Raw genomic sequence first — 12326 nt, 5'->3', positions numbered from 1 at the left:
AAACTAATATAGCACAAATTAAATCCTATGAATAAAACCAAAATATTTAATAATTTCTGTTGACATGAACATAATAACCAGCTGGGGGGTGGAATTATCTCTGTGAAAATGTTAATAATATTGAAGTCACCTTATCACCTTTGATTCCAGGTGCTCCTCTATTTCCTGAGAGGCCCTAAAAATACAAAAAGTGATATTTTGTGACATCATGGAGAAGTTAAAGAGAAATAGTAATAAGCAAATAGAGCCATACCATTGGACCAGGAGCTCCTGGGGGTCCAGTTGGTCCTGCAGGACCAACACTTCCCTGAGGAATGATAGGAAAGATATCATTAAGCACTTATTAGGATTAGAAAGCGGGCATGGTACAGTTAAAAAAAAGTTAATGAACTGGAAACATTTTTCCCAGTTCCAGCAACCTTTCTTCTTTTTTAAAGCAATACTCCACTCTTAAACTCTAGGCATCCCATCCTTCCTCCTGATTCTACCCGAGTCTGGTCTAGTGAGACCCTTCCCTCCACTCAGCTCTTATGTTCCTTCTGTTCACGACATTCGATTTGCAGCTTTTTCCAGACAGATTAACCCCTTGTAGAAATATTTTAGTGTTAAGTTCCTCTCAAATAGTCAAATATATTAATCAACCAGCTCAACTTTCTATTTTATTCATTATTAGCTGTTGTGGGATAATCTTTTGTACACTGTGAAGATGTCTGTGTTTTACCTCATCTGACTGGTTTATTAAAGAGCAGAATGGTCAATAGCTAGGCAGGAGAGGACAGGTTTCTGGTGTTGAGACCCAAATTTGCTTCTCATAACTCTGTCCTGGCTTCCTTGTCATTCTCCATCCTGATAACCACTTTAGTTCAATCCTCTGTCAACAGTTCTCAAATGGTCAGAAAGTTGTATATGTGACCATGGCTGGCCCATGCCTATACCTCCAGCCACTCTGAAGGATAAGGCAAGAGGGTTGGAGAATTCAAGATCAGCCTGGGCAACATAGCAACACAGTGAGAGGATAGCTGTAAAACAACAAAGAACAAAAATTCAAAGCTAGGTGTAGTGGCTGAGACCAGTAACCTCAGCACTCAGGAGTCTGGGGCCAGCCTTGGCTTCACAGTGAGCGTGTTAGCTCTCAGGGTTCTCATCCAGGGAAACCACGTCTCTGAAAGCAAAGCAACAACCAAAACTTTTGTTTCTGAGATTCTAAAAATGTCACCAGTTTAAGCTAGAATTCAAATTATCAAGCTAGCATCATTGCCCTCTCTTTTAGATACCCACCACACTTCTCTATCCCCCTCTCTGTTACCCACTTCTTCCTTTTCCTCTTCCTCCTCTGCATCCTACACTCACCCAGGATGTCCACTCCCCACCCCCAGTCATATTCTTCCTCATAATATGTTCCAAGTCTTTGAAGATAGAATGACCAGTACCAAATCCTTTCGTACATGTCTCCCCCAGTCTCTTAATCTGTAATTAGCTGAGAGCAGACACATGTGCCATTTTCCACCCTATCCCTAGACTCAACCTAATAAATGTGATATAACAGTTTCAATATAAAATGTGGAGTGGATACTAAAGGAATTAACTTTAAAATATATTTTTATTTTATACAGCAATTTCTAGAGTTCTAGTTCCCAACTTTTCCTTACTGCATGGGCAGTAGTCTACATTGACATGATACAAATTTCAGAATGGAAAACATGATACTGGCAGTTTTGGAAGAGTCTTAAAGTCTGTGAAGTACACCAGAGACAAATTATTCCCAACGTGTTTAGTCCTGAAATGTATGGGACTGTTAGCAGCAAAGAGTAATACTTTCCAGCTTAATAAATATTCAAGGGCAATCACTGCTCACAATTTCAAACTTGCCAATAGAAAACAGTCATTCATGTCACTACAGTGGCTAGTTTATTCAAAGTTCACATCTTTAAAGCTGATATTAGCTTAAAACACACAATAAATTTCTGTATTTTGGAATTGTTCAGAAATTATCTAATGCTGGAGAGTCATTTTATAAACAAAAAGACTTTCTTTGTGCTATTTTTTTCACAAACAATATAGAATTCTTAAATTTTGTCTTAGTTAAATTTGTCTCCAAATGCTTAATGTAGCACTTTGAGATGAATGTATTTTGAATTCATGATATCTTATTTTACTTTTTTTGTGATTCTAAAAGAATCATCACTAAGATCAAGAGATATCAAGAAAAAAGGCTATGAAGAACTCACTACAACAGAATAGTATAAGGCAAAAATGGAGTAGTAAGTACAGGGCCATTATATCAGCATACCAGAAATTATGTGTCAAATTCTTGTCCTGAAAAATTATCGCCTTCTATAAAGCAATGCACGATGACTTTATGAGAGTTTCAGCTCATCAAGGGAATCTGAAGGTCCTTTGCTATTCCCTACCTACTGTAGTCCCTGCTGGGAGAATCTTGAACAGACAGAAGACTCATAGGAACCTAGTTGAGGGCGTCTGGGCTCTAGCACCAGGGGTGAAAGAAAGAATAACCCACAAAGCTATAAACAGCAGAGAACTTTTGAGTCAAAGAAAGAGGTCAAAAGCACACCTTCATTATATTAGACAAAGGAGTCATCAGTCACTTCATAGAAGTTCATATGAATGCATTGTAGAAAGGACCAAATTCTGGACTTTTCAACCATGCCGACCATACTCCTAGGTGAGCATATCACTAGAGTAGTTAAGAAAGCAATGGTAACCAACAGCATGGCACACCAAAAGTGGGTGAAGAAAGCATGAGCCTCTGTTGGTCTTCAACTGGGTAGTAAAGGTGATTCTCACAGGAAGTGTCTCGTCTATGTCTTACACTTTTGAAGAAACTGAGTCCTGCTAGTGCCTTTAACAAGACAGTCATAGATTTATCTATGTATACATACATTTATCTATAGAAGAAAGCCATTTTAGCTTACACAAAAGCAACAGTTATCTTTTTGATTTATACTACTAGTCTAATTTTCCTGTCTGTTTGAGAAATATGTTTAAACTGGGTTTATACAGCAACAACATGAAAACTCATTTGACTAAGTTTTTAAAGAACATCTGACAATTTAAATTACGTAATAAACTATTTCATAAAAATGACATTTAGTGATACTCACTGTAATACCAGGAAATCCAGGAGGCCCAATGCCACCTACAAGTCCCTATTATGAAAGAAATGTACAAAATGTGTTCATTTTGATTGCAATCTGCTGAGGGATTTTCTGAAATGATGACACATATTTCCAGGAAACAATGTGAAAATTGACTTCCATTGAAAAACAGAAAGTACTTTCTTCTTTTAAAAGTATTTTGAGATGTTAAAACTACTCTCTAGGTTAGGGTATATAATTCTCTATGCCTTATAAGTACTTAATAAAGAAGAAAATACAATCAATAATCAACATTACAGACATATTCAAAAGGGCAGATGGTCAGTATATAGAGTTTAGAAGAGTATTCTCAGATGGCCAAAAAAAGTCACATCTTTTGAAGAATGTTGCTTTAAATTTCTACCTTTATTTTAATGTTAAAACAGAAATATCTGATTTTGTTATCATAAAAATCATAACGTGATGTGTCACTAAATTTACAGGGAATGAGGGAAAGGAATGATCTCCCTCAGTATGCCATGATTTACATTTTGAAACACATACATGATAAATTATTGAAAAAAACTACAAATTGCACTAAAACATCTACTTTACTTTTGTATTTAAATGTTTAAATGATATTCAAGAATAATTATGATATATTTTAATAAAGAACATATTTTGCAGAGCATGTTTTAAACATGCTGAATCCAGCTTTAATAGCTCCCAGGGATATAAAATTGCTAAACAATTAAATAATGGATTCACATGAGGTCGGTAAGTACTCAATAGATAATATTTTAAAATCTAAATGATGCTTACTTCATTACACTTGAAATTAGATCCCCCTAGAATTATGGGCATGAAAAAGTTGGTAAATATTCTACTCAAAATATTACTCAAATATTTAATAACTTAACCTGATTCAGTTCTAATTTTCTCTTAAATCCCATGGCTTAGACACAAGCAAAACCTTAGCTAAACCTACCAACTTACTTAACTATGCTAACTTGGACAGAGAATTTTAAAAAGAAAGTATGTTTATAGACTTTGTGATACTGACTCATGTACAAGTAAATATAGGAACCAGTCACAATTTAGAATACACAAATTTTGCACTGATTCTAATCATTCGAAAATCTGATGAAAATAATACACATATGGCACAGATTCTTCAGAAGGAGAAAAAGTGAGAACAACTTCCCTGCAGCGTGGAAACCCAGCATGCTATCCTGCAGTGTGGAAACCCAGCATGCTATCCTGCAGTGTGGAAACCCAGCATGCTATCCTGCAGCATGGAAACCCAGCATGCTATTTTGTAGTGTGGAAACCCAGCACACCATCACCACTCTTTTGAGGCAATGCAACAGTTCTTGAAAGGCACTTCTTCTCCAGTCTGAACAGTGATATGAATAACCCCAAGTGGAAGACCTCTGTGCAGAACTGAGGAGCACAGTTAGTGCCTTCACATACAAAGGTCAGTGTTGTGTCATATTTACCCAAGTGACTCAAACGTGGTTAAAGTGATTGATTTTAGTGACTGTCACATATCCAAACAACTCTGGGTTATCTCTCACACTGAAAAGTGACAGACTAGAGTGTGCACAGAGGTGTGGAGACTGCCCAGCTGCGTTGTTTGTAAATATGCTCATAAGGATGCCACATGCAGTTGCCACAGAGCATAAGTGATGTGAAACTGTCAGGATGGACCATCACGAGGTACTCACAGGACTACCATCCAGACCAGCAGGGCCTCTGTCTCCAAAGTCACCTGGAAAGCCCTGCAGAGAAACGAAGAATGCCACTGTCAAAGCTGGAATATACAAAGAACTCATTTCACGGGCTTCTTTTCCTTTTTTTTTTTTGCATTATAACTTCTTTTTTTCTTTTATTTATTTTACATCCTGTTGTTTCCCCTCCCTCCTCTCCTCCCAGTTCCTCCACCCACCTCTGGCCCCACCCCACAATCCATTCCTCCTGTTCTTGTTCAGGAAAGGGCAGGTCTCCCATGAGTATCAACAAAACATGGTGTATCAAGTTGCAGTAAGACTAAACACTTCCCATGTATTAAGGCTGGCCAAGGCAACCCAGTATGAGGAGTAGGGTCCCAAAAGCCAGTAAAAGAGTCGGAGATGGGCCCTGTTCTCGCTGTTAGGAGTTCCACAAGAGGATCAAGCTATACAATTATAACATATATGCAGAGTGCCTAGGTTAAGAATTTTGTAACAGAAACTATGTATTTCCTGGGTCTGGGGACATAGTAAGTTGGTAGGATGCATGCTGCACCAACACATGTGAAAAAGCCCTGGTGGCACACATTTATAATCCCAGTGCTGGAGAGGCAGAGTTAGGTAGATCCCTGAGATTCCCTGGCCAGCCAGCCTAGCCAAGCTGGTGAGCTCCAGGCCAGCGTGCAATCCTGTCTCAAACACCAAAACCAAACCAAGGTGGATGGCCACTGAGAATGATACCTCTTGTCTGCTTCCATATATGTGAGTGCATATGTGTGAGCACACACACATACACGTATACACATGAGCGTGCATCACACACACACACACACACACAGTAAAACAGAAAAAATTAATTCCCTAAATCCTTATCTGTAATCCAGTTTTTGGATTAAGTTTCATTGATTTTAAAACACAGTATTTCTATATTTTTATGAACATTATTTTATATACCTCATACTGTACAAATAAGAATAAAATAGTAAAGACAGAATTTTTTATTATTACATAGTCACTGAATGAGAGGGAACATAAGCAAGATTCTGTCTAATTCATTAGCTACCTTTGCTGTCCCATGTGGTCCCTAGACTAAACCAGAGAGTGCCTATCAGCAAGTACTTTCCATATCTCGGGCTTTAGACACAGTGTAATGTGTGTATTTCTAATCTTCACAGCAGGTCTATTTCATGGATCCTAATGTCTTCATTTTGTATCTGAACAAATTAAAGTACAGAAAAGGTAAGTTCTTGGTCCACGGTTAGACTGCAAACAAAGGTAGTCTAATTTAAGAATCCTTTTACAATGCTCTATCAAACAGCTCATTATTCTGGGATAAAAATATGAAAACTCAGTCTTTGAAGTACAATTTTATAAGAGAAGACACAACACACCTAAGCACCTCAAACATAAGATGTTCACAGTGTGAAACACCTCGTGAGAATTCCACACTGTAAAGCCTTGAAGGATGACAAGACAATAAACATGAATTCTCTTACAGAATCACTCAGTACCCAGGTGCTTGTGCTGAGTACTGGATGCGAAGGCTTTTCTATAATGATGTACCACTGATCCTTCTGAACTGTAAAATGCACTTCAAAAAAGTTTTCATTATCATCATCATCACCACCATTATTGTCATCAAAATTTTTTGGGTCTGTGCATGTGTTGTGTTTCCATAATGTGTGTGGGGCACACATGCCATGGTGCGTATATGCTGGGCAGAGAGCTGATTTGTGGAATTGGTGCTCTCTGTGGGTTCCAGGAATCAAACTCAGGTCACTGGGCTGCTTCCTCTCTGATGACGCCCACTTGTGTCAAGTTGACATAAAACTAGCTAGTACAATGAGCTAATACATTCTATCTGAAAGTATTTATGACAGCCAGGTAATGAAAACAAAAGAGGAAAAGTGTTGCATAAATCTGACAAATTAGAGATGATGAATGTTTTTCTGCAGTGAAATAATTAGGAAAGTGGGACACAGTAGGTGATTCCCTTAATGTGAAATGTCCACAGCAGGCAAATTCACAGAGATACAAAGTGGAGATGTGGACGTAACAGGAGGGATGGAGGAGCTTCAGAGCATTGGGTTACCTTTGAGGGGTAATGAAAATGTTCTAAAAACTAGAGAACATGATTAATGTCCAACTCTAAATACACTAAAACCTATGAAATTCTATAACAAACTTAAAGGAGTGAAATTTGTGTTATGTGAATTATATTTCAATAAGTTGTCCTGAAAACAGAGAATCGGGACATGGCTCAGGCAATGAGGTGTTTGATGCAAAGCAAAGGACCAGGGTTCAGATTCCCAACACGTGAAAAGTTGAGCTGGGTGACACATGCCTCTAACTCCAGCACTGGGAGGTAGAGATGCGTGGACCTCCTCGGCACTCATTGTCTAGACAGTGTTGCCAAACTGAGTGCTCTAAGTCCCTGTTACACAAAATACAGTAGAAAGCAATTGAGAGAGACACCTAATGCTAACCTCTGGCCTCTGTAGAAACTCTAACCACTTCCACACACATGAACCCCACGTGCGTACCACCACCACAAGCCAGGAACAGAGCTGGGGTACCAACAAACATTCTTGGACACTCACTCAGGACTGACTAAATGAAGTGCCTGCCATCTCTGACTTAACACACCTATACCCACCGCCCACCTCCACCACCTCCCCCCACAACCCGGTCCCACCACAGTCCAGGGAGAGAAGTTACTCTCTTAAGTAACTTCCCACAGTTTGTGATTTTCCCTATAGAAGAAAAAAGAGGGAAAAATGGAGAAAGGACTGTGGTCAATTCCTCGCCTGTTAAAATTCCCAGACATCCTTCAAGCAGCAGCAACACAAGGGAACTTTCCTGCTTACCTCTGGTCACTGTCCAACATTTATAAATGCTAGCTGCTGACTCTTAACTTCATCCCTCAAGCAGTTTAGTTGAAATGACTGGTAGCTATTTTATGATTTTAATATTTATTATTCATTAAACATCCCCTATTATAGATATGAAGAATGGATTTTATTTCTTATTCTATATACATGTTCATCAGTATATCATCAATTAAAAATTGCTACTAAATAGAGATTGTTTTTGTGATCACTACACACTTCTTTGACTGTGACTAATATGTGTGACTTGCTTCATTGAACAATTAGCATAGAGCAACAGTGATGGATTTGACTGCGTAATTATACTACAAAATCTATGTAAAATTCTTACTACCATGAAAATAGATATATCCCTGATCAGCTTGATGATTTTAGCTTTGGTGGACAATCTCACATGACAAGGAGTTGTGGCTGGCCTCTAGAGGCTGATAGGCTACGGGGCCTGATGGTGGTCTATGCCCCAAAACTAGTAAGAACCCAGAACCCTCAATTCTCCAACTTCAGAGAGTAACTTCTCAGAACCACAATGAGCTTAGATAAAGATTTTTCTGCCAGTCAGACCTCCAGATAATGCAGCCCTGATGGCACCCTGAAAGCCACCTGATGATGTGAGTACAAGACTCTGTTAGGCAGTGTCTGGATCCACACCATGAAACTCAGTCCTCCATACTTGTAGCATTTGTTATGCAGCAACAGAAATCGGAAACTAATAAGACTACCAGTTTAATTTTTAAGTAGAGAATTATAAAGCCTTGCTCATGCATTTTGTGAGAGGTTATTAAGTCCACTCACTATTTCTAGAGTCATAAGCCTGTTACAGGTTTGAAGATTTTCTGCTGCTGTTTCAGTGTAAGTTCAAGTCCATGAGCAAGAAAATTAAACAGGTTAAAATTTTCTATTTACCTTTATCAGTTTTGCCTTCATCTTATGAAATATTTGTATCCTTAAAACTTTATCGTTCTAGCATTTCATGTCTATATCTTTTCCAGTGGAGAGGGTAAATGATAAAATTTTGAAGAAAATTTGCATGTAATATCTATATAAATCCAGATTTAAAATATTGGGTGTTTTTTTGATGCTAAATATTTGTGAATTTGTAAATATACCTATTGCTACTATCACATTAATTTTATAACTCCTGGGATCAAAAATAAGAGTATAGATGGGAAACAGTCAACAGAAACTTTGAATTGTTAAGAACCACAATTTGAACGTGTAAAAGTCCACTGGACTCAGTTATACAATTAGTTTAACATTCCTCTTCCGTATTGTTTCTACTGTATGACCAAATCCTCATTATAATTTTAAGCCATTACTGTGTCTAAAATTAATGTCACCTTCAGGCATTCCAGGCTTTCAGAGAAGACATGCTCAGAATGTCTCTGAGGCCCACACGGTATTAAATTGTGACAGCCAGTCACAAGGATGGACCTCAGTGTTCTTTGATATGTGACAGTCCTGCTCTTGTATAGACCCCTTCCATGTCAAATTATGGCTGGTGTTTATTATCATGCACAGAAAACAAAAGTGGCAGTGAGTGATATAGGAAGCAGTCCTAATAAAGACGCTGCAGCCTCTCTACTTTGGACTCATTGTCTCCCATCTCAGGAGAAGAAGAACTCCCATTCTTAAGACCCCCACAGAGCCTTGTGGAAGTCAGAGCTCTATTACCAACTAGCATCTACCCAGACAGCCAGTAAGCACACCACCTTACAGATAGATCCTGTCAGCCCAGTCAAGCCTTGGGATGACTATGACATCTACCCAGTCTTAACCTTAAGCTCATAAATTAGACAACTCCAACAAGCCATTTTCAAGCTCATGACTAAGGAAACTATAACAAGATATATTTGTTGTTGTTTAAGATTACCTACTTGGAGTTATTTCTCATATAGCACTGAATAACTAACACACTGTAACAACAGCGGTGTCTAAAATTGTAGGGCTAGGCACTGAATTCTAAATGGCATGCCACCCATCTGCTTTTGCCACACATTTCTTGTGTTTGTTTGTGATCCACAGAGCCTCCTAAAGCTCGAGTCTAACAATGATACTGTCACCAAACATGGAAGTTTTCAAACATGAAACATCACATCTGCTTGAATATACTGGTGGTGTTATATTTTAGATCACTCATAGATACTTGCAGTGTGTCTAGATATGTGTGAACAATGAAAAACTTCTTGCTGAGAGTGTTCAATAAAAGGATTAGTTTCCTAGTTCTACAAGGAAATCATAAAAATAATATGCATAGAATAAGAAAAATAATCATTAAATGGTTATAATGACTATACATTACAGGGTTAAAAAATAAAAGCAATATAAATACTTCTATATAATATACTTTTTTCTATCTAGCATAAGGTTTAAATATATTCAGCTTAAAGTAGAAATAAATAAAAATTATCACTAAATAGTGATAATAAAATATGGTAATAATATATTTTATAAATAAAAATACACTAAGCTGTCATACCAGTACATAGAGAGGTATATCTTTCTAAAACAAAGCAATGGAAAGAGATCAGAATAATTTCTCTAGAATTAGAAAGATGAATTACATTGTAGACTTTAATTCTGTGTATCCTACACATGCACATCTATTTCTGTCATTTAAAAGTCCTCTATGGAGGAAAGAGATCACCACAGATCAAGGCTGGAGTGTGGCTGGCTCTGTGATACCCACTTTCCACATCCTCTTTTTTCACACAGCTAGGACAATTTGAGCCATGAGTCAAAGGTGAAACCTAGCACCTCAGTTGAGCTGATGGTAGACTTCAATAGGACTTTGAATCATTCCAGGTAGGCTTTGCTAGTCCATACCTCCATTTTCAGAGTCATTTCTGCCTTGTTCTTAAAGAACGGTCATCACCTCGTGCTCCTGATCTGAGAACTGGCATTGTCCTTCCCCTCATCTCAAAAAATATTTGTGACACAGCATCTGCCACTCTTGCTGTTTTCTCTCAAAGAAAACAGAGCCTCAAACACCAGACTTGCCCGCCGTATGTTACTTATGCTTCATTTTGATGACCTACAAACAACTCTGCATTTTCCATCTGTTATCAGCCCTGAACATAATCACTCGGCTGACTCTCCACCTGCTGGTGTCACATCCCAGTGAAATCATGCCCTGTTTTGGATTTTCTCCAAATGAGCAGTGGGTGTCCCTTTCCTAGCCCTGTGGATGAAGCAAATTCAAAGCCCTGGAGTCTGAAATCTTCTATACACTCGTCATGCGGCAGTTAGCCAAATATGGTTGCAATAGATGGTTCCATAAAGTAGAAACCAGAAAATAGCTCTTTTTTTCCTGAATGAGGAAGAAATCGTTGGAAAATTAATGGCAATCTACCAAAAATATCTCAGCATTTCCTTTATGACCCAACGAACTGTAACTTTTTCCTGAAGCAAAGAAAATACTGTCTGTGACTTCTCCAGAGAGTGCATGCATTGAGAAGATAGTGTGCTCTATGTGTTTAAGATTGCCATGGGCTAAATATAGACACTAATAACAGATGCTCCACAGACCACTTATACTCCCAAACTCCTAACACTGGGGTTAGAAGCCAAAACATAGCTTACTTTAAATAGACTCCTCCAACAGAAAGCTATATGAGAAAGAGATGGGGTGGAGGGGTGGGGAATTCTTTTCTATAGTTAGAAAAATAAACATCCCTTAAGGGTATCAATTTTCCCAGGAGTAAAACCTAGTTCAGTCATGCTCCCAAACTTTAAAGGTAACATGATCTGATTACTTGTAACCTAGTCCTTTCAAGTCCAAGAAATCTCAAAGAATTTTGGTGTCTGTGTGCGTACACACATGTGCGTGTAAGTGTGTGCATGCAAGTGCAGGTGTGTGCCTTCATAGTACACATGTGGAGGTCAGAGGTCAACCTCGGTGCTCAGGTGCCCTCTACCTTTTGTTTGAGACAGTGTCTTTCTTTGTCTTGGAAGTGCATCACAGAGGCCAGGCTAGTGGGCTCCCACACTTCCAGGGGTCTGGGTCTCTACCCACCTCACCATCACTGAAATTGCAGACATATATGTTGCCAGAGTCTTCCTGCCTTGCCCACAGTCAGGACAAATCCTTGTCACCCACCAGTCCCACAGCCGCTCAGACCCAACCAAGCAAACACAGAGACTTATATTGCATACAAACTGTATGGCCATGGCAGGCTTCTTGCTAACTTTTCTTATATCTTAAAGTAACCCATTTCTAGAAATCTATACCTTGCCACGTGGCTCGTGGCTTACCAGCATCTTCACATGCTTCTTGTGCTGGCGGCATCTGGCAGTCAGTCCTTCTGCCTTCCTGTCCTTTTATTTCTCCTCTCTATTAGTCCCGCCTATCCTTCCTGCCTAACTACAGCCGATCAGGTTTTATTTATTGATCAATCAGAACAACTTGACATACAGACCATCCCCCAGCACAGCCAAGTGCAGACCATCTCAGACACCTGCACTCAGGCCCATGGTCCTAATCATCCTCTATGCGGACCTGCTGGGTAACGCCACAAAGAACCCAAGAAGGGCTCCCACAGGACATACAGAACATCCCACAGCACATATACTTCTGTACTGGATTTTCCATGGACTCTGTGGATCGAACTCAGGTC

General features: G+C 38.9%; 1 protein-coding gene across 1 annotated transcript in view; it reads right to left on the bottom strand.

Annotated features, from left to right (window-relative positions):
- Positions 1-12326, bottom strand: part of Col24a1 (collagen type XXIV alpha 1 chain) — a 269283-nt gene that overhangs the window by 185880 nt on the left and 71077 nt on the right. The window contains 4 exon segments of the mRNA XM_037207167.1: positions 131-175; positions 254-307; positions 3123-3167; positions 4823-4876. Coding sequence (XP_037063062.1) covers positions 131-175; positions 254-307; positions 3123-3167; positions 4823-4876 — 198 coding nt within the window.

The sequence above is a fragment of the Peromyscus leucopus genome, chromosome 6 (genome assembly GCF_004664715.2).
Source record: "Peromyscus leucopus breed LL Stock chromosome 6, UCI_PerLeu_2.1, whole genome shotgun sequence".
NCBI lineage: Eukaryota > Metazoa > Chordata > Mammalia > Rodentia > Cricetidae > Peromyscus > Peromyscus leucopus.
Note: the sequence above shows the minus strand (reverse complement) of the source record. Positions and strands in the feature narration are given on the sequence as shown.